General features: G+C 45.0%; 1 protein-coding gene across 3 annotated transcripts in view; it reads left to right on the top strand.

Annotated features, from left to right (window-relative positions):
- KCTD15 (potassium channel tetramerization domain containing 15) overlaps window positions 1–21,650 on the top strand; it is a 155,027-nt gene that overhangs the window by 73,899 nt on the left and 59,478 nt on the right. For all 3 annotated transcript variants that reach the window (XM_033942715.1, XM_033942716.1, XM_033942718.1), the window contains one exon: window positions 9,763–9,907. In XM_033942715.1, the coding sequence (XP_033798606.1) occupies window positions 9,763–9,907 (145 nt within the window). The remainder of the gene's footprint in view (window positions 1–9,762; window positions 9,908–21,650) is intronic.

Genomic DNA, 21,650 nt, shown 5'->3' with positions numbered 1-21,650 from the left:
GGAGAGGCCACCATTCTAACGGACTGGCCACAAGGAGGTAACATAATGATGGATCTGCAAATAAGCGAAACCATCGGTAGGGGAAAGAATACCCTCCTGTTGGAGTTTAGCATAGCAAAAGACTTCATACAGCCATCTTCCTGGATCTGATGGAGTTAAAAACAAAGTCCCCTTGCTTCCCATTGTATAAATCTAGATACCTCCAAACCAGGAGGAAACTGACTGTTAAGAAATATGGGCAAAAAAGGAGACACTCTGTAACTGATGCCATGAAATTTACAAACCCACTGCCAAACTCAACAAAGTGGCTTGCAAAGCACATGGACCATCAAAGCGGAAGGATGTTTGGAAGAAACAAAATGGAGGTAGGCACTGAAATGCTCAGCCTGGAAACAAGATAGCTCTAATTGGGTGTTAATAATTACTTTAGGGGAACCTCAGAGTTTACTAACGTGTCTCATGCCACAGCTAATAGTTAGGAATCCTAAGTTCAATAAACCTAACCCCCCCCCCCTTATACCAAGGTTTAGCAGCCATGTTATAGGGAAGTCCAGCTCGCTTACCAGTCCACAGAAATTGTTGCACAAGACGGATACATTTAATCTCATCAACACATTGCAAATAGAGGCAAAACTTGGAAAACTTGCAACTGATGCAAAACTTGCAAGCATTATGGCTATTGTAATGGTGTACCTTTTTAAGTTTAGTTAGGTGCCATCGGCTCATGTTCAAGTCCTAACGGCTTTTAGGTACAGTAGGATTTTATCTGTTCTTGGAGGGTGACAACAAAGGAATTAAGGTGGGGTTTATACTTAAAAGTCCACTGCACTGACCACTAGGCTGTTCCTCTTCTCTGCAGAGATGTTTATGTGGCCATTTTTGTGTTCAAATGATGACAGACGGATGTTTTTGTGCCTCATTTTTTTGGGGGGGCTGTTATTTTGGAAAATGGCTATTCATTGTGGATGTTTTCAGCTCAAGAATGTCCTTTTTGTATGCATTTTCAAACAAGAGATCATGATTTGTGTTCCAGTTCGAAAATGGCTGCAAGATGAACTTTTTTTTTTCTTTTTTTACTTAATGAGCAGGATGTTCCAAGTCTGATTTGGGACGTTCTTTCAAAAATGTCCTTCCACATGTAATAACTATTGCTAGCTTCTTTAAATTCAGTATTTTTTTTTTTCTTTTCAGCTTTATTTTTCCACTCATGCTGAACTTGAATATTTTGTTTGAAAACTTAAAATTAAGTAAAAGAAAAAAAACATAATAAAAAAATAAGAATGTGTGCCATAGCAGCATAGCCTCTGCCCTCTTTTCCAAGATGTGTGTGAAATGCTACTTTTGTCCCTCCTTCATAATTCTGAGGTCAGAAAACCTGAGGAATAAGAGTTGACTCCCTGACCGTGCTTTAATGCTTTGCCTAACTCAGTCGGGGAGTTTATGCCTCCAGACCATCTCTTAGTCGCTGGGGGGTCAGAAAGCAGCCTGTAATGTGGCATCTGGAAATAATCTGATTAGAGGCAAATTAAACTCTTCTTTATAATTAGTGCTATGAACTAGCGCTACAGCTAACTAAACGCCAGCTCTGCTGACACAGTTGTCTTTTACATCTGTATCAGATAGATTAGTAGAAATGCAGCCAGATGTTCTTGGCCCTCAATGTGTGCATTGGCACTTTATTCAGGAACTCCCGGCAGCCATTTTTGGTCATGGCTCTGCACAAGGCAGGAACATAGAAAGATCACTCCTGCCCCACTTCATCACTAGACCACCAGGCTTTAGAAGTAAGGTGTGGAGAGGTTTGGGGGGGGGGAGGGGGTTAGAGATTCGGGAATAACCAAATTTGTCAATACTAAGCCCACAAATATGGAGGGGGAGTGTATTATTTTTACTCCAACTGCCAAACTCTGCAATTCTGAAGGTCAGAGCGGCCATACAAACTCCAGTACACAGCATATAGTACTGATATAGCTCTGGGAAATACTTTACTCCTTCAGTGCATAGTATTTGCTCAGGGCTACGCTTGAAAATTTTAATTGGGAAAGGAAACAAGGCTGAAGGTTCACCTTAGAAGCTGAACAAATTTGTTATGGCTTCACACTGAAACCAACCTGAAATCTAAATCATTCATGCTTCAGTTTCAGCTAAAAAGGCCAATGCATTTTTGGTTCAAATCAAACTCTCCCAGCCCTACCACTGCCAGATTGGGTTCTCCCAGATTGGCCAACCCCTCCACTTCTGATGTTCTTAGCTACTGCACTCATTATAAGAATCCTTTTTCTTGGATATGATGTGGAACCTTTGTATGTTACCTACCAGTGGTAGACTCCTGATGAACGTACCCTAGCTGAAACATGGCCCGTGTTGAGTCCATGTTCCACTTTGTTTTTATTATATGTTTTCTGTTTTATTGTGTCCATCGGACTTTTTATGATTGGTTGCTAATAAAATGGAGTTGAAGACCAGATGCTCTCTGCTTCTTTCTTTTGGTATCAACCCCTCCACCTTCTAACTACCCAAAGGCTCTCCTCAGGCCTACCTTTAAATGCTTTGGTAGTCTAGTGGACTTTCTAGGCAAGAGTTATGCCAACTTGCCTCTGCCCCCCCCCCCCCCCACTGATCCCTCAATAAAAAATAAATGGCTGCCAAGACCACTGCAGGAGGTCCCGGCAGCTATTTTGAGATTGGAACTGGTATGGGCAGGAGCGAGCAGCTGGCAGCCATCTTAACTGAGAAATTGATGGGGGCAGGAACAACTGGGGATCACTCCTGCCTGGAAAAAGTCACTAAATCACCAGGACATTTAAAAGTAGTCCTGGAGAAGGTTTTCAGGTGGTGGAAGGATTGGAGGAGTTGTGGTCAGACAGGGTGGGGGCAGGTTGCTGGCCTGCTGGGATCTGCTCTTTGTCGAGGAGGAAATTGCAACCCATTGGGCCCCATTCTCTGCCAGGGGCAGGAGGAGAAGAGAGGCAGTTTTCAGATTTGGCTTTTTTTCAGATGAAACTGAATAGCAAATTTTTGGCTGCTGATTCTGTTTGTCAAAACCAAGAACCCTGGTTTTGGTTGCCCTCTATTTCACCTATGGCACTGGCCTTGTTGAACATGGGAGATCATTTTAGAACAGTTACATTATTTATATACATATTAAAGGTATATTTGTTTAAATGTTCTATTCATGTGAATGTATATTTGTTTTCATGTAATTTAATGTGAACATATCTGTAAAGCACCCAGAAGTATAATCATGGGCAGAAACTATATAAATCCAATAAATGGCAATGAAAGAATGTCTTAAGATGCGCAGGTTCAAAGGGGGCATATTTTGAGTGTGGTTTGGGTGCTCCAAAAAATTATGTATGTATTCCTGATTTTGCATGGGAATACACCGGTTAGGGGGTGGAGAGAGACTTCTATAATGTAGCACATCAAAAGTACCATTAATTGACAAACAGGTGCCTCTGTGCACTAGGTGGTGTTTAAATGCCACCGCACCTAACTGCAAGGCAATGTACAAGTGAGCTGAGTATGTGCAGGCAATATGCATGTCTCCCAGGTGCATGTATAGTTGATAGAAAGCTATAAATTATGCACATCACATGGTGCTCCTAGGCATACCAGCTTATGCTTGCCATTGACATGATATAAGAGGATGAGCCAAAACATGGGTTCGCCAATGCCGACCTTATGCTAGCATTCTGTTATGAAACCTTGGTGCCAAGATGTTACATAATTGGCAATACATGTATGGCATTGGGCACTAGACTGAGGTGCCAATTTACAGAAATATCCCCATGTATTTTAGGAAATTTCCCATTTGGCTTTTCCAAGGCATTCATAAATTTCAGCTAACTGCTTGTTTCTACCAGGACACTTATCAGAATGATGGAAGGGACAACTGTACTTAAATTTCTGATATTTTCTATGACCTTCAAACTGTAAAAATTTGACTTGAGGCGCTTTGATCCTTTTAATTGCTTTTTAGTTATAGTTTTCTGAAATATATGTATGGTCCAGTATGACCTGATGAGGAGGTAGTACTAGAAGCACCTTAACACAACTAAATCCCTGAAGCACTTAATAATTTTAGGGACAGCAAACACAAGTTCGAGTGCTATAAGCAGGTCTGGTTTTCACAAGAAAGGTAACAAATGCTTCCAGCTGCTACAGCCTATTATGGCCACTTTGTATGACCTAGGGAAGGAGTAGCATAATGGTTAGTGCAGTTGACATTGATCCTAGCAAACTGGGTTCAATTCCCACTGCAGCTCTGTGACCTTGAGCAAATCACTTAGCAGTCCACTGTCCCAGGTACAAAACTTAGATTGTACTTGTCCCTAGTGGGCTCACACATCAGGTATTTAGCACTCTGTATGTCTAGTAGCACTGTAGAAATAATTAGTAATAATAGTAGTTTACATACACAATAAGTTATTGTCAACAAGTTCTCAGGGTTTTGGCCAGGTACCAGTGACCTGGATTGGCCACCATGAGAACGGGCTACTGGGCTTGATGTATCATTGGTCTGACCCAGTAAGGCTGTTCTTAACAATTTATATAAACTCCTTAGGGCTCCTTTTACTAAGGTGCGCTAGCGGTTTTAGCGCGCGTTAAACGCTAACGCCTCCATAGAGCTTGCGTTAGTATTTTCCGTGTAGTGCAGGGTTAGCGCGAGCTAAAAACGCTAGCACACCTTAGTAAAATGAGCCTTTAGAATCTTTGGATTATGCGGTATGTAAATTAAAAAATAGTAGTGATGGGGTTGCCTCTTCGCTTCTGGTGAGTTGAACAGGCTAATGCAGTCCCAGTTTTTCCCCATTGCCAGGAGGTACCATAAATAGCAAGCAGGTCACAAGTTTAGGTTCTAGTACCCCCTATGTCCTGGAAAGTCTGGGCTCTCCAATCAGCCAGTGGGTGAGTGAGATCTCTCTCTAAAGCCCAAAGAATGGACACACTATCAAAACTCCCTTCGCACCCTTGAATTGTGTTCCAAAACAGTAACTAAATTTAATTGTCGATTTTTCTTTAACCATAATTAAACACTTCATTTCTTTTCAGCTTTCAAAGAGTTGATTATTAAATTCCATTGGTATTAAACACGGCACAAAGCAACCCTTTGCTACCTGGTATTGGATTCAAGCCAGTATGGAAATCTCCCTGAAGTCTCAAATCAAGGTGGTCTCCAGTCTTCTCTTGACTCCTCTCTGCATCTGTTACAGCAACTTGAGGGTCTGCTTGCTGTAGAACTCCCAAAAAAGGATCCCTACTTCTTCCTTCTCTCCACTATTGTGGCAATTTTATAAAGGGGCGTTTAGATGTAGGTGCCCACTGGGCAACCAGATTCAGTTATAGAATGCTAGCGTAACCCTGCTTCAGCATGCATCCGCTTATTCCAGGTCTATGGTATGTGGAAATAGGTGTTCCTACTTGCAGCAAGCAATACAGAGAACTTTTAATACTCTATAAGTTTGCAAAAGTGGGAGACATGTGTATGTCCCACCCATGTATACATCCCCCTTGCATTGTTCCTCTTATGAACACCCTTATAGAATAGTTGTTAGGGCACTGGGAAACATGTAAGAGGCTCTTTTTTTCTGCATTTATATGCACAAAGCATGCATAACTGCAGCTGTGCAATCATAGCATTGCCTTTTATGGGAACAGCTGCTTCCTTTCTCCCCTCTTCTGGCATCTTAAAACTAGGGGATGCTTCTTCCCTTAGAGCAGTGATTCTGCCCTTTGAACTTCTGCAGTGGTGGTGCACACAAACAACTTTAGATCACCTGTCACACACAATGAGATATTACAATGCATTTCCAATTAGGGACACTGAACCCCCTTCCCAACCTTCCACCTGGGTAAATTAATAGTTCTGATTTTTTGTCCTCAACTAACTTCTTTAAGAAATCATGCATACAGTGGAACAAAACCAGGACGGGATCATCCTGTTTAGTTAACTTGAAGTGAGGTAACAACCCTGTGTTCGTGTTACCTTGAGCTACCAGAGCTCATCATGTGACACACTAAACTCCCATTTGCCAAATGACACATTTTGCCCCTTATTTCTCTCTCAAAATTTTTACCCCATTTTATAATCCCCAAGAAACTACTGAGATCCTCCTTATGGACATTATAACTGCTCTGCTTTTGAAAGTGTTGAGGTTTTTTTTTCCAGGAAGGTATCAGACTGTATTTCTTTTTAATAAAATGCCACCTGGGCTTTCTAGTTGAAGGGGTTTTGTTGCATAAGCTTGAATTAATCAATATACATGTGCATGTGAGGGGCCGCTGAAAGTCGTCAGCCCATCCAACAAAGTTGGACAATCTTCATCGAGGGCTATACTGGATGGAAAAAATGGAAAATCACTGGACTAACTGTATAACCCTTAATGGAGACTGCCCCAACTTTGTTGGTTGGTCAGCGGCCCCTTGTATATGTACATGATAACACCTGGCATAGTCTCTGTACTGAAAGACTGTACTGCAGAGGAAGTGATCAAAATCTTTAAATTGCCTAGCTTGGAGTGTCTTATCACATTTGGAAAATGCTCTCCCAAAATTAGCCTTTTGGAAATACTAAAGTTCACTTTCTTAATCTTTTCCTTTCCTTGTTTTAATGTTTGCCTGGTTTTTACCCAGGTTACACTTGGTGATGTCATCACCCATTGTTAGATTTGCTGTGCATTTGTTAGAACTGTGGGAAGAGGCTTGCTCCCAGACCATTTTTGCCTCTTGTTGCCAGCAATGAAGAGAGGTAGAGGTGGAGTGAGTCACACAGAGTGCAATTGTAGCTCAATATGGTCCTTGGCTGCACATTGACATAATTTGACCTGTAGTCACAGAATGCTGTCTGCCTAAAATATAGGTTTGACTTTTCTAAACCTTTCATATATGTTTGATACATCACCCAGGTAGTCACTGATGCAGTTCTGTTTTTGTTGTACTGCATATATAGAGATGCGACTACCAGGGTTGGACTTAAACGGGTGGGCCACACAGGTCCCATGGTTAACCAGTCAGTGCCTCTGTTTCTTTCCTCTCTGCCCCTGGGACCAGTATCTCTCTCTTTCTCCGCCCTGGACTGGCAACACAGAATCAGGAAATCATGTCTGGGGGGAGGGAGACCGCAGAGGGAAAGTTCCAGCCTCTAGCAGCACAGAGGAATTGCTGCCAGCAGGCTATCGAAGACACCATTTAAGGCAGGGCTGCCATCAGAAATTTCTGGGCCCCTTACTGATCAATCCTATTGGGCCCCCCACGCACCCCTTCCCCCCCTATGACCCCCCCCTTCTTCCATGGGCCGAATACACACATACTTTTCTGCTAATGCTCCACCTTCTCACGTCCATTGGGTGATTTGGCAGAGGAGATATTCATAAAAAGAACGTCCGTCAAGATCTTTACTCATAGACTGTGCCATTTGCTTTAAATCATTTTCCATCATTAATCTAAATTGCACAATTCTTTCTCTGTCTTTGTCCTGAATGGCATCTGGCCACATTGCTGGATCCTTCCAGTCAACAAATTTATGAGCAGGCGCGGAGAACGCATTTTTAAACAAATGTAGTTTATCCTTGTACTCCTTATGTAATTTTAATCATCTATGGATATGTTTGTATGTTTATTGTTCAAATGGTTTTATTTATTTCCCCAAATTTATTTTTGTTATACGCATTGAAAATATTTGATATTGCGTTTAAATCAAAATCTCAAAAAACTTGAAACGAGTGCCCGTGAGATTGTGGGAGGGTTAAATACTCAAAACTTAGAAGAATAACAATTTACTTAAAGTTTTTGCTACGCCAGCTTTCTGGTATCTTTACATACAGTGGCGTACGTAGCATATGTAACACCCGGGGCCCATCATTTTTTGGCACCCCCCCCCCCATCTGTAAGAAAAACATGATTTTTAGTAAAAAAAACCACACGTCACACATGAGTACCTAGGAAAAGGCAGCATCTTACATATTGCAGTGAGCAGTACATCAATACACCCATTGTAAAACTAAACAAGCCAGACCAGTCAATCCTTGTCTTTCGAACACACAGAACACAGAAAACACCTTCGCCTAGTATGGAATATGTCATCACAAACTAACCCCTCACTCTTTTACAAAACTGTAGTGGTAACAGCCCTGACGCTCATAGAATTCTGAGCATCAGAGCTGCTACCAAACGCTAAAAAACGTGCTAAAAAAACGTGCTAAAAAACGCTCCACAGTTTTGTAAAAGGGGGGATAAAATAGAAATACACAGTTTCAACGCTCTAGCTCAGAGGTGCCCAAACTTTTTGAGCTTGTGAGCTACTTTAAAATGACCAAGTCAAAATGATCTACCAACAATAAAATTAAAAAACACAAAGCACACTATACGCTGAGAAAATGTTAATTATCATTCCTATTCTGGTTTTTTTTCAAAGAGGTCAAGGCAGATGACTCAATGCATTGTCACCTCAGTAACAACCATACAAAAACAGACAAATATACCCTCCATCCTTTTTATTAAACCACAATAGCAGTTTTTAGCGCAGGGAGCTGCGCTGAATGCCCAGCACTGCTCTTGACGCTCATAGGCTCCCTGCGCTAAAAACCACTATTGCGGTTTAGTAAAAGGGGACCATATTATAAAATATAGACAGCAGATATAAATTCAGAACTGTGCATAGTAAGTGAAGGGAAGTTTTCATCTCTGGGAATTTACCCAGTTAACTATTAAGTTATTTGGGCAAATTCCTTTGAAAACTGTGGTAATACTGCCTCCACTTTGCTAAATTTAAAATAAAATCATTTTTCCTACCTTGTCTGGTGATTTCATGAGTCTCTGGTTGCACTTTCTTCTTCTGACTGCATCCAATCTTTCTTCCCTTCTATCAGCCTGTATGCTTTCTCTCCTCCACACCTCATTCCCTCCCCCAACTTTTTCTTCCTCTCTCCCTGACCTTTCTTTCTTTTTTTCTGTTTCTCTTCTTTCCTTCTGTTTCCCTGCCTGCCCCCTTTCTTTCTTTCTCCCTTCCGTTCCCCAAGCCACTGCCGCTGCCATCGGGGAACAGGACCCACCAATGGATAACAGGCCCCGACGCCGACGCATGCTCTCCCTGCTTCGGGCCGATCAGTCTTCCTCTCCCCGACGTCAATTCTGCCGTCAGAGAGGAAGTTCCGCCCAGCCAGGCAGCGATTGGCTGGCCCGAACTTCCTCTCCGACTGCAGAATTGACGTCGGGGAGAGGAAGACTGATAGGTCCGATAGATTAGATCGCCAAGACAAAGTGAGTCCTGGGTGATCGACTCACTTTGCCTTGGCGAGCTACTGGCGCCCCTACCTTAGAACACTGCAATGAAAGCAGTGCATGCAAATAGATCTCATGCATATTCATTGGGGAAATCCTGAAAACCCGACTGGATTGCGGCCCTCGAGGACCGACATTGGACACCCTTGGGGTAGTAGATTAGTATCTGAGGGTGCTATCTTACCAAGGTCAACCCTGTTTTTCTAAAGAAATGTGTGTGTTTTTATTTATCCATGTAAACATAGCACACATGCAAACACACACGTGGAGAATTTGTGCAGGAATACAGTAAATATTTGCTTGCGTTTGAATCAGTAGAAAGTTTACAAAAAGTGTATATTCTCCTTTATGTATTTAAATGTTGTTTTCAGAAAACCCTTTTGCTTGAATTGTGTTCAAGGCCTTCCAACTGTACTAAAAGTTCATTCTGTTTGTTTTTGTCTTTTTTTTTTTTTTTGCCTCTTTTTGTTCTGCTTTTAGAATAAGCCGTCTATTTAATGGCACTGAGCCTATTGTCCTAGACAGCTTAAAGCAACACTATTTCATTGATCGGGATGGAGAAATTTTCAGATACATTTTAAGCTTCTTAAGAACGTCTAAACTGCTGCTCCCAGATGATTTTAAGGTAAGAGAAACTAAAAGTCCACAATCAATTTTACTTTCACAGTCCTGGTGTTTGCTTGAGAGGTTTGGTTTTGAGGGCTTAACCTAAAATTCCTTTTAAAAGGCTCCTGGTGCTTTAAGATTCCTTTTATAGGTACTTACCAGTCTTTATATATTTAACTGTACGCTTCTGTTTCTGGCTGGAGATGCTGTGATTCACTAAATGGACCACTGGTTGTCATGGATACCATTAAAAAAAAAAAGTTAAACGATGAAGCCCAGGGCTAAATCAGTTTTTCCAACTAATTTTATTTTCTCACACTTTTTGGCTTTATTTGTCATACTGCAGCAACAATTTTGGAGGGGAGTCTGGCACTTTACGTGCTTCTCTGCTGAGAATTGAGAATCATTTTGCATTTTACAGATTTGAGGCACTAACATTGCAGAAATCTGTTCCTCATTGTGATTGAAGGTCTCCTTCAGATGAAATGGGGGTGGGGCACCCAAAAACTTCTTAGTAATTTCTGCTTTCTAGCATACATGAGGAGGAAAGACTTTTCTTTTCCAGGTTCTCTCTGGGGAACAGTCACTTTGCTGAACAGCCGGATGTAAATAAAATGGATTGTTATGTATATATAAACTTAAGGTTTAGTTTAGTTTACATTTCTTTGAGTGCGTTTTGGCTGTTCTGCAGGTGGATCATATGGATATGTTTGTCGACCGAGCCAGGAATATACCTACTGTAACACTGATCTGGGTGCACATTCAGTAAATAATGCCTACTTTTCATCAGTCCTTCTAATACCGTCAACATTTCTCCCTTGTCTCCTAACTAAACTGCTAGAGGCCATAGTCGCCACCCAGCTCTCTTCTTACCTAGAGAGATTCTCCATCCTCCATCCCTACCAATATGGCTTCAAACCCAGCTTCAGCACCAAATCCCTCCTAGTTTCCTTAATTTCTAAGGTGCAACATTATTTCTAAGGTACATTCTCGTAACAAATTCGCTGTCCTATTACAGTTCGATCTCTGCAGCTTTCGATGTTGTCCACCATGACATACTACTTTATCAACTTTCCGAGATAGGAATAGTCCTAAAGTGGTTCTCAAACTTCCTACGCACTCACTCCTACACTGTCAACACAAATGGCACCATGTCCGTTCCTTGGACACCATATTGCGGTGTCCCTCAGGGATCACCCCTATCCCCTATTCTCTTTAACATCTATATGTCCTCCCTGAAACTCCTCCAATTATCCCCCCTTGAAACAATCTACACATACGCTGATGACATCCTTGTCCTCCTTGAGACAGACCAGAACCTCACCAACCTCCACGAGAACATTACAGCATGCATAATGAGACTCCATTCCTGGTCCTTCTCGGTACAGATGAAATTGAATGAATCAAAAACAAAATTACTGTGGCTCAGCCCAAAATTAGAACACCTGCCCACCCTCTTCTCTCTACCCTCAGGCACTGCACTGCAGCTTGAGTTCTCAAGCAAGGTCCTTGGCATCATTATCGATTCTTCTCTCTCCCTCAATGACCACCTCAGCTCCTTGGCTAAATCATGCTTTTTCAGCCTCCACATGCTGAGGAAAGTAAGATCCTATTTTCGCCAACAACATTTCGCCGTCCTTGTCCAATCCATCATCCTCTCCAAACTAGACTACTGCAATTCCATCTACTTAAGCCTATCAAAAAAAAGTCTTCAAAGACTCTAACTAATTCAGAATACTGCAGCCAAGTTGATCTTTGCAAAACGCAAGTCTGACCATGTCTCCCCACTCCTAGCCAAACTTCACTGGCTCCCAGTGATTTCCAGAATCCATTTCAAATGCTCCTGCCTGGCTTTTAAGATCATTCATGGCATCCTTCCTCCCACTATCTTATAACTCCTCGAGTCCTGACTCTACCAGACCTGCCCAAAGGTATAAATTATCCTTCTCCTCTCTACATGGTACTCGCTATGCAGGCAAACTGGGAAAATCCCTTCTCTTCAGAATCACAGGTCTTTGGAACGACCTTACTACCCCGCTGCGGAACCTGGGCTCCCTATAATTATTCCGCAAGCAACTGAAAACCTGGCTTTTCACTAAAATGTAATTCTATCCCCCCTTACTCTTCTCTTCTATATATGTTCATGTAAACCTTTTTTTTCCTTCTCTTCCTATATTTTAAGTTCTTGTAAACCGTGCCAAGCTCCACATCCATGGAGATGATGCGGTATATAAACTTAAGGTTTAGTTTAGTTTAGTTTACATTTCTTTGAGTGCATTTTGGCTGTTCTGCAGGTGGATCATATGGATATGTTTGTCGACCGAGCCAGGTATATACCTACTGTAACGCTGATCTGGGAGCACATTCAGTAAATAATGCCTACTTTTCATCAGTCCTCCTAATACCGTCAACATTTCTCCATTGTCCCCTAATTAAAGCATCTGTTGCATTTTATTTTTTATGCTTAGTTCGCACCTTTTCATTGGTAGCGCAAGTCAAGTTATAGTTCAGATATAGTAGGTGTTTCCCAGTCCCCCAAGAGCTTGCAGTCTAAGATTTTGTACCTGAGGCAACAGACAGAAGTAACTTGCCAAGGACACAAGTAGCATCACCTTGATTTGGAACCTGATGTCCCTGGTTATTAGACTACTGCTCCACTCTGTTTAGCAAAAATTGAGCACAACATGTAAAATGTCCCTTAGACCGAAAATGGCGCCTTTTACAAACCTGTTTTATATTATTATTATTATTGTTTTGATATACCGCATTTATCCAATGCATGGGTCAAAGTGGTTTACAGTATTAAAAACAGAAAGGAACTGCCAAAATGATAGGAATGGAACAACCAATGATGGGAAAGGAACACAATCACATCAGAGAAGATAGTTAACATCAGAATAAAATCAAAGTGTTACTGCTACAGTGTTTTTCGTTCTAGTTCTTTAGTTTTCATCTATAACCAGTAGAGTAATCAGGCAGGAGAGAGATTAAAAGCTAGTTTAAAGAACTGGGTCTTTAACAAAGACTTAAACTTTTGAAAACTACGAGGGACCGCCAAAATGTTTTCATCCCAACCAACAAAGTTGGGGCGGTCTCTGTCGAGGGCTATACATGTGGAGGGGCATTTTTAAAAAAACATCTGTCCAACTTGGATGACTCCAGATGGACCTCCCAATTTGAAGGAACAAAAATGGCCTTATTCAAATGGCAAACTGCTAGACCTCCAAATGTATTTTTTTTTTTTTTTTTTTTTTAAATTGTCTACTTAAACATCTTGGCCACTGGGATATCTAGACCACCAAAATGTTTAACTTTATACCCATTTTCAATCAGAAAAACATCCATGTTTAAAACATACAAATGCAGACCATTTGGATGTGGGAGGGGCCAGCATAGTAATGGACTGGCCACATAGACATCCCAACAGAGCAATGGAACAATTTAGAGGGCACTGCTGTGAACTTCACATAAAGGTGCCAGATCTATATCTCACCATAACTCTCTTATAATTTATGGTTAGCCCTCTAAAGCCTACTATGCCCACCTGTGTACCACCCCAATAGCACTTATAGCTGCAGGTGGCACCTATATGGCAGTATAGTAGGGTTTGGGTGGGCTCACACTTTCTACCATAAATGTAGTGGTTAGAGTGGCTTATGGGCCTAGGTCCTTCTCTCTATGGTTCACTAGCCCACCCACCAGGTTACTTAAGACACCTGTGTGCAGCTCTGCTAGGCTTTCCCATACCAGATGCTTTTAGAGACAGATATGTATCTTTTTGTTCTCATTTTTGTGTGGTGGAAGGGGATCAGTGAGTACTGGGAGAGTGGGGGGGGTGTCTTACCTTGATGCATGCAGTGGTCATCTGGTCAGTTTGGGCATCTTTGTGGCACTTGGACACTTCTAAAACAGGTCTAGTTCCAAACATCTAAGTTCCGTCTAGGACGTCTTGCAAAACATTCGATTTATCACTGCAAGATGTCCAAGTCTAACCTGCTGTTTGACACATTCATAGCCCGCCCATAACATGCCTCCACCATGCCCATCTCAAGCTCTGGGTGCACAGAGACTGGGACACCTCATTAGATGTCCAGAAAGGCAATTAGGAAGTCCAAGTGCCAATTTATGATGTTTTTTTTTAAATATTTTATACATTTTTTTTGGTTCTGAGCCCCTTAGGCTATTGCAGGGCTGCCCAAGTCTGGTCCTTGAGATCTACTGGCAGGCCAGGTTTTCAGGATATCCACAATGAACATGCATGAGAGAGATTTGCATACCAAGAAGGCAGTGCAGGCAAATCTCTCTCATGCATATTCATTTTGGATATCCTGAAAACCTGGCCTGCCAATAGATCTCAAGGACCAGACTTGGGCAGCCCTGGTCTAGTGATTTTCCACTCTTTTCATTCCATTGGAAATATATGGAACAAAAGTGGAAAATCGGTGGACTAAATGTATTGCCCTCAATGGAGACTACCCCAACTTTTTTGGTTGGGCTGAGAACTTTTCAGCTGCCCCTTGTAGTTCCCAAGCATAGGGGAGAGAAAAAAGAGCCACATCCTCTGGCTATGTGTTCCAGAGCTTATCTATTTGTTGAGTGAAAAACCAGTTTCTCCTATCCATTTTAAAAGTATTACCAAGTAACTTCATTGACTTGACTGCTAGTCTTTGTTTACTCTTTTAAAAATTACAATCGATTCATGTTTACCCGTTCTACACCACTCAGGATTTTATAGACCTATCATATCCAGTGGCATAGTAAGGGGGTTACAGTCTTCCAAAGGGCGCAGCATCCCTCCTCCTCTCCGTCCCCCCTCGCTCCTCTCCTTGCCACGTGCCCCTTGCCTTCCCTCTTACCATTTTTATCTTCCTGGCGCAAGGTTGCTGCCCGTGTTGGCATCGGCACTCTCTGACATCATTTGTGAGACCCATGCCTAGGAAGTAGCGTCAAAGGGCAACCCGACACCGACATGGGCATGCTGCTCACACTGGAGAAGTTAAAAAGGTATGGGGGAAGGGAAGGGAGCATACGCATGGCGGAAGGGGGGGCATGGCGCCACTCACCTTTGCTATGCCACTGATCATATCCATCCTAAGCCTCCTCTTCTCCAAGCTGAAGAGCACTAACCTCTTTAGCCTTTCCTTATATGAGAAGAGTTCCATACCTTTTACCATTTTCGGCACCCTTCTTTGAGCCTTTTCTCATTTCAGTATATCTTTTTTTTTTTTTAAGTTCAAACATTGTATTGATTTTATCAATAAGTACAAAAGTGCACAAATGGTGACAAGATATAGACAAGCTGTACAATCATCATAACAAATCTTGGATAGCAATAAACTAAACATAGTACAGCTATTCGAATCCTGTCAAACTCAGAATACAAATCCAGTGCTTATCATTAACTGTGAACATAAGAACATAAGCAATGCCTCCACTGGGTCAGACCAGAGGTCCATTGTGCCCAGCAGTCCGCCCACGCAGTGGCCCAACAGGTCCAGGACCTGTGCAGTAGCCCTCTATCTATACCCCTCTATCCTTTTTTCCAGCAGGAAATTGTCCAATCCTTTCTTGAACCCCAGTACCGTGCTCTACCCTATTATGCCCTCTGGAAGCGCATTCCAGGTGTCCACCACACGCTGGGTAAAGAAAAACTTCCTAGCATTCGTTTTGAATCTGTCCCCTTTCAACTTTTCCGAATGTCCTCTTGTTCTTTTATGTTCTGAAAGTTTGAAGAATCTCTCGCTCTCTTGCTCTCTCCATTGGTCTGTGTTAAAGTAGGACTACAGGTCCTCACACCTTGAGGAAAGTACTGGTACACTTGTGTTTCTCAGCTATGACACTTTCAAATTTTCTTTTTTTGAGATATGACAACTAGAATTGTACGCAGTAGTCAAGGTGAGGTTACACCATGAAACGATAGCGGCATTATAATCTTCTTATAATGCCAACGCCGAGCCAACGCCGAACAGTCCAGCTTGCCTGCAAGCAGCCACAGAGGGAGAGAGGCAAGAGAGAGACTTGGAAGGCAGGGGTTAGGAGAGGAGGAGAGCCAGGAGGGCACAGGAAGAATGCAGAGCGAGGGGTAGCGGCGAGAGGTAGCTCCGCCCACCCCTCCGACGTCGGACCTCGGAGCTCCGCCTTAAAAGGGGCGGAGCCAACGCCGAACAGTCCAGCTTGCCTGCAAGCAGCCACAGAGGGAGAGAGGCAAGAGAGAGACTTGGAAGGCAGGGGTTAGGAGAGGAGGAGAGCCAGGAGGGCACAGGGAGAGTGCAGAGCGAGGGGTAGCGACGAGAGGTAGCTCCGCCCACCCCTCCGACGTCGGACCTCGGAGCTCCGCCTTAAAAGGGGCGGAGCCAACGGCGCGCGGCCATTCGGCGCGCGGCGAAAGCGCCTTTGCGAAGGGCCTTGAGAAGGGCCAGGGCACTACACCAAGGTCAGCACACAACCAGAGGCAGAGAGTGAGTGTGGGTGAGAGGTCACAGCAGCAGCAGGCAGAGGGAGAGAGGACACAGCAGCAGCAGGCGGAGAGTGAGAGTGGGAGAGGGGACACAGCAGCATCAGGCAGAGGGAGAGAGGACACAGCAGCAGCAGGCGGAGAGTGAGAGTGGGAGAGGGGACACAGCAGCACCAGGCAGAGGGAGAGAGGACACAGCAGCAGCAGGCGGAGGGAGAGCGAGGGAGTGAGGACACCAACAGATCAGAGGAGACCAGAGTGGTGAGAGCCAGAGGAGAGAGCAGAACAGGCAGACGAGAGAGCGGAGAGCAAATAGACGGACCAAAGGAGCAGAGCAGAGAGCTGAGGGAGACCGGAGAGCGGAGCGGATAAGATGGAAATGGAGGCAGCCGGAATACACCAGAGCTTTCCAGTATACTGCATGGGGTGTCATATGTACGACTACCTCCCCTCGGGAAGGCGGGAGTACATATGCGGTCGGTGCCGGGAGCTGGAAGGCCTGAAGTATGAGGTCGCGAGATTGCAGGCCAGGGTTCAGAACCTGGAGGGGCTGCACGCTTCTGAGGATCCAGACAGAAACAGCTCCATTGAAGATCAAGTGAGGGACCTTGAGAGATTCATCGAGGAGAGCTACAGGAGGGTCGAGGAGCAGAACCAACAGCAACTCAGACAGGTGTCATCAGACGAGAGCCAGGACCCACCGGAGGATGGACCTAGTGGAGAGGCCAGTGGAGAGGCCAGGAGGGCAGAGGAGGCCAAGGACCCCGAGGGAGGTCCCAGATTCACCATGGACACGGACCTGAGGCAGAGGAGGCTCTTAAGGAAGGGAAAGACTGCAATTGTTGTGGGAGACTCGATCCTGAGGGAGGTGGACAGTCACATAGCCGGAGGTCGAGAGGACCGGCTGGTGACATGTCTCCCTGGGGCCAGGACAAAGGACATTGCCGACAGAATCGAGAGGATTTTGGACGGAGCCGAAACGGAGGAGACAGCAGTAATTGTCCATGTCGGAACAAATGATGTGAGCCGGAGGAATTTCAGCATGCCTGCGCTAACAGACCAGTTCAGGGTCCTGGGAAGGAAGCTGAAACGGAGGTCACAGAGGATAGCATTCTCGGAGATCCTGCCGGTCCCGAGGGCAGATGCAAGGAGGCAGGCCGAGCTCCAGGAGGTGAATGCGTGGCTGAGGAGGTGGTGCAAGGAGGAGGGCTTCCACTTTGTGAGGAACTGGTCGTCCTTCTGGGGAAAGAGCAAGCTCTACAGGCGGGATGGCCTGCACCTGAGCACAGCGGGAACAAGAATACTAGCAGCCAACGTAAAGAAGGAGATCGAGAGGGCTTTAAACTACAGAGAGGGGGAAAGCCGACAGCTGACCTGATGACGCTTCGGACAGCAGTATCAAGAAAAGATGCTGAATGGGCTGACTGCAGGGAGGAGGACGGGGGTCCGATGGAACTCGCGATCAGACAGCGAGGGAAGCACCAGGTAACAGCAACTTGCTGGGAGAAGTCTAAGGGGAAGGGGAAAACAGGGGATTCAGGAGGACAAGATGGCACCAGGGTGCAAACAGAAGGCAATAAGGCGGAGCCACAGGGCAAAGGGGAGACACAAGGCAAGGGGGAACAAACCAAGGCCCAGGGGACGATAGCACAGGAGGGGGCTGGTACTCCCCGGGGAAAAGCGGGGAGATGGGGTGGAGGGGACATGGGGAGGAAGAGAGTTGCAAGGGTAAAGGCGGAGGGCACAGCAGAGGCACCGGGAGCGGAAAAATGGCCCGAGACCCAAGGGAAGGTGGCCCAGGTAAAGGCAGAGGTGGAGGACAAACACCGGGACCTACAGTGCTTATACGCAAATGCAAGAAGCCTCATGGCTAAGATGGGTGAACTGGAAGTCATGGCCAAGGGGGAGGACCTGGATATAATAGGAATTACAGAAACCTGGTGGACAGAGGAAAATCAATGGGATGTGGCGCTGCCAGGGTACAAGCTCTACAGGAGGGACAGGACCCACAAGAAGGGGGGAGGCATAGCGCTGTATATAAAGGACTATATCTACTCGATTGGGATCGATACGGCAACAAAGGCAGAGGAGCTAGAATCACTATGGGTCAAATTGCCGGGAAAGAAGAGTGCAGACATAAAGCTGGGGCTGTATTATCGCCCGCCTGGTACGTCAGAAACAATAGGACAAGACTTGGAAGCAGAACTGAGACAGGAATGCAGGACTGGAAGTGTAACAGTGATGGGGGACTTCAACTACCCGGGGATAGACTGGAGTACGGGACACTCCAACTCCACGAGGGAAGCAGGATTCGTAGAAGCTGTGAGGGACTGCTTCATGGAGCAACTAGTCAAGGAACTGACGCGAGGAGATGCTACTCTTGACCTCATCCTTAACGGATTAGGGGGGCCTGCAAGAGGGGTAGAAGTGGGAGGAACACTAGGCAACAGTGATCACAACGTGATCAGATTCACATTAGAAAGGGGGTCACCCATAGTGGGGAGGACCGCAACGACTGCGCTCAACTTCAGGAAAGGGAACTATGTTGCTATGAGGAAAATGGTGGGGAGGAAGCTCAGGAACGGCTTTAGGATGGAGACTGTAGGGAGCGCCTGGACCCTTCTCAGGGACACACTGCAGGAAGCGCAAAAACTGTACATCCCCAGTTTCAGGAAAGGCCGCAAGAACAAGCGGTCAAAAGACCCGGTTTGGATGACACCTGAAGTAAAGAGGGTAATCAGTGACAAGAAAGTGTCCTTCCGGAAATGGAAAAGGGATCCAACGGAGGAAAATCACCAGGAGCACAGGAAATGCCAAAAGGAATGCCACCGAGAGATTAGAAAAGCAAAAGGGAAATACGAGGAGGGGCTGGCCAGGGAGGCGAAAAACTTCAAGGCATTCTTCAGTTACGTAAAGGGGAAGCAACCAGTGAGAGAGGAGGTGGGGCCATTGGACGATGGGGATAGGAAGGGAGTGATTAAGGAGAATAAAGAGGTAGCTGAGAGGTTGAACACGTTCTTCTCGTCGGTCTTCACGAGCGAGGACACATCCAATATACCGGACTCAGAGGAGCTCATGAGTGGGGAGCAGGCCAAAAGATTGGGGCATATAGAGGTAAATCGGGAAGATGTCCTCAAGCAGATTGACAGACTGAAAAGCGGCAAATCACTGGGACCGGACGGGATCCACCCAAGGGTTCTAAAGGAACTAAGTCAGGAAATAGCGGGCGCAATCCAGCATGTTTGCAACCTATCCTTGAAAACTGGAGAGGTACCAGAGGACTGGAAACTGGCGAATGTCACACCTATCTTTAAGAAGGGATCGAGAGGTGACCCCGGGAACTACAGGCCGGTGAGCCTGACTTCAGTTATAGGGAAGATGGTGGAAGCAATGATCAAGGACAGCATTTGCGAGCACATCGAGAAAAATGGCCTACTGCGGACAAGCCAGCACGGATTCTGTAAGGGAAGGTCGTGCCTGACAAACCTTCTGTACTTCTTTGAGGGAATAAGCAGTCAGGTGGACAAAGGGGAACCCATAGACATCATTTACCTCGATTTTCAAAAGGCCTTTGACAAGGTGCCACATGAAAGGCTGCTTAGGAAGCTGTGGAACCACGGGGTGGGCGGGGATGTACACAGATGGATCAAGCACTGGCTGTCAGGTAGACTACAGAGGGTCGGAGTAAAGGGCCAATATTCTGACTGGCGGGGAGTCACAAGCGGTGTGCCGCAGGGATCGGTGCTGGGGCCGCTACTCTTCAACATATTTATCAATGACCTGGAAATGGAGGCAAAGTGTGAGGTTATAAAATTTGCAGACGATACCAAGCTCTGTGCCAGAGTTAGGACCAGGGAGGAGTGTGAGGAACTGCAAAGGGACCTCGATAAGCTGGAGGACTGGGCAAACAAATGGCAAATGCGCTTTAACGTAGATAAATGCAAGGTCATGCACATAGGGAAAAAGAACCCGTTGTTTGAGTATAAAATGGGGGGGAGATTGCTGGAAGACACCGGACTTGAGAGAGACTTGGGTGTGCTAGTGGATCCATCCATGAAACCATCCGCACAGTGTGCAGCAGCCTCGAAGAAAGCCAACAGGATGCTGGGCATCATCAAGAGGGGCATATCAACCAGGACGCGGGAAGTCATCATGCCGCTGTATCGAGCGATGGTGCGCCCACATCTGAAATACTGCGTTCAATATTGGTCGCCGCACCTCAAGAAGGACATGGCAGTTCTTGAGAGAGTCCAAAGGAGGGCAATGAAACTGGTAAGAGGGCTGGAAAACTGTCCATATGCTGAGAGGCTGGATAAACTGGGGCTCTTCTCTCTGGAAAAGAGGAGGCTCAGGGGGGATATGATAGAGACCTTCAAAATACTTAGGGGCATAGAGAGGGTGGACAGGGACAGGTTCTTCAGACTAAAAGGGACGACAGGTACGAGGGGGCACTCAGAGAAACTGAAGGGAGATAGGTTCAGATCAAATGCAAGGAAGTTTTTCTTCACCCAAAGGGTCGTGGACAAATGGAATGCGCTCCCGGAGGAAGTGATCCGGCAGAGTACAGTACAGGGATTCAAACAGGGATTGGACAGATTCCTGAGGGAAAAGGGGATCGTGGGGTACGTGGGGTGTTGCATAAGTATAGACAGCTCACCAGGTCGTGCAGGTGCAAGGCCGGAGGGTTAGGACATTGATGGGAAGATAGGACTTCGATGAGAAACCTAGGGGGCAAGGGGGCCCCTTCTGGTGATTAAGGCAGGCCATGACCTGTTGGGCCGCCGCGGGGGCGGACTGCTGGGCGGGATGGACCTCTGGTCTGACCCGGCAGAGGCACTGCTTATGTTCTTATTTTGTAGCCCTTTCCTTATAATTCCTGGTATTTTGGTTGCTACCACACATTGGGCAGAAGATTTCAGTGTAAAATATATAATTTCATACTTTTTTAAAAAAATTCTTTATTTAGTAATTTGTAAATTATTACAAGTAAAACATCTGCATTAGTAAAGCGAAAAAAGTAACAAATAGGTAAAATATATTTGAACAAAATTATTTTACATTCTCCTTAGACCCCAATTAGAAACATTAGGGGGAGCGGCCCATATTGGGACTTCACTGTCTTACAGAAGAAAAAAAATATTCAAATTAAACAGGCATTAACGGGTATAACTCCTTCTATTTAATCTTAAATCCTTAAGCCCTGGAGATCTTCTTTAAGTCCAGAAAGCTCCGGAGATGATCTGGAACAAAAAATGTATATTTTATTCCTAAATATTTAATGAGGCACTTGCATGGATAAACCAGCAGA

This window comes from Geotrypetes seraphini, chromosome 4 (assembly GCF_902459505.1).
Source record: "Geotrypetes seraphini chromosome 4, aGeoSer1.1, whole genome shotgun sequence".
NCBI lineage: Eukaryota > Metazoa > Chordata > Amphibia > Gymnophiona > Dermophiidae > Geotrypetes > Geotrypetes seraphini.
This window is presented reverse-complemented; position numbering and strand designations above follow the sequence as displayed.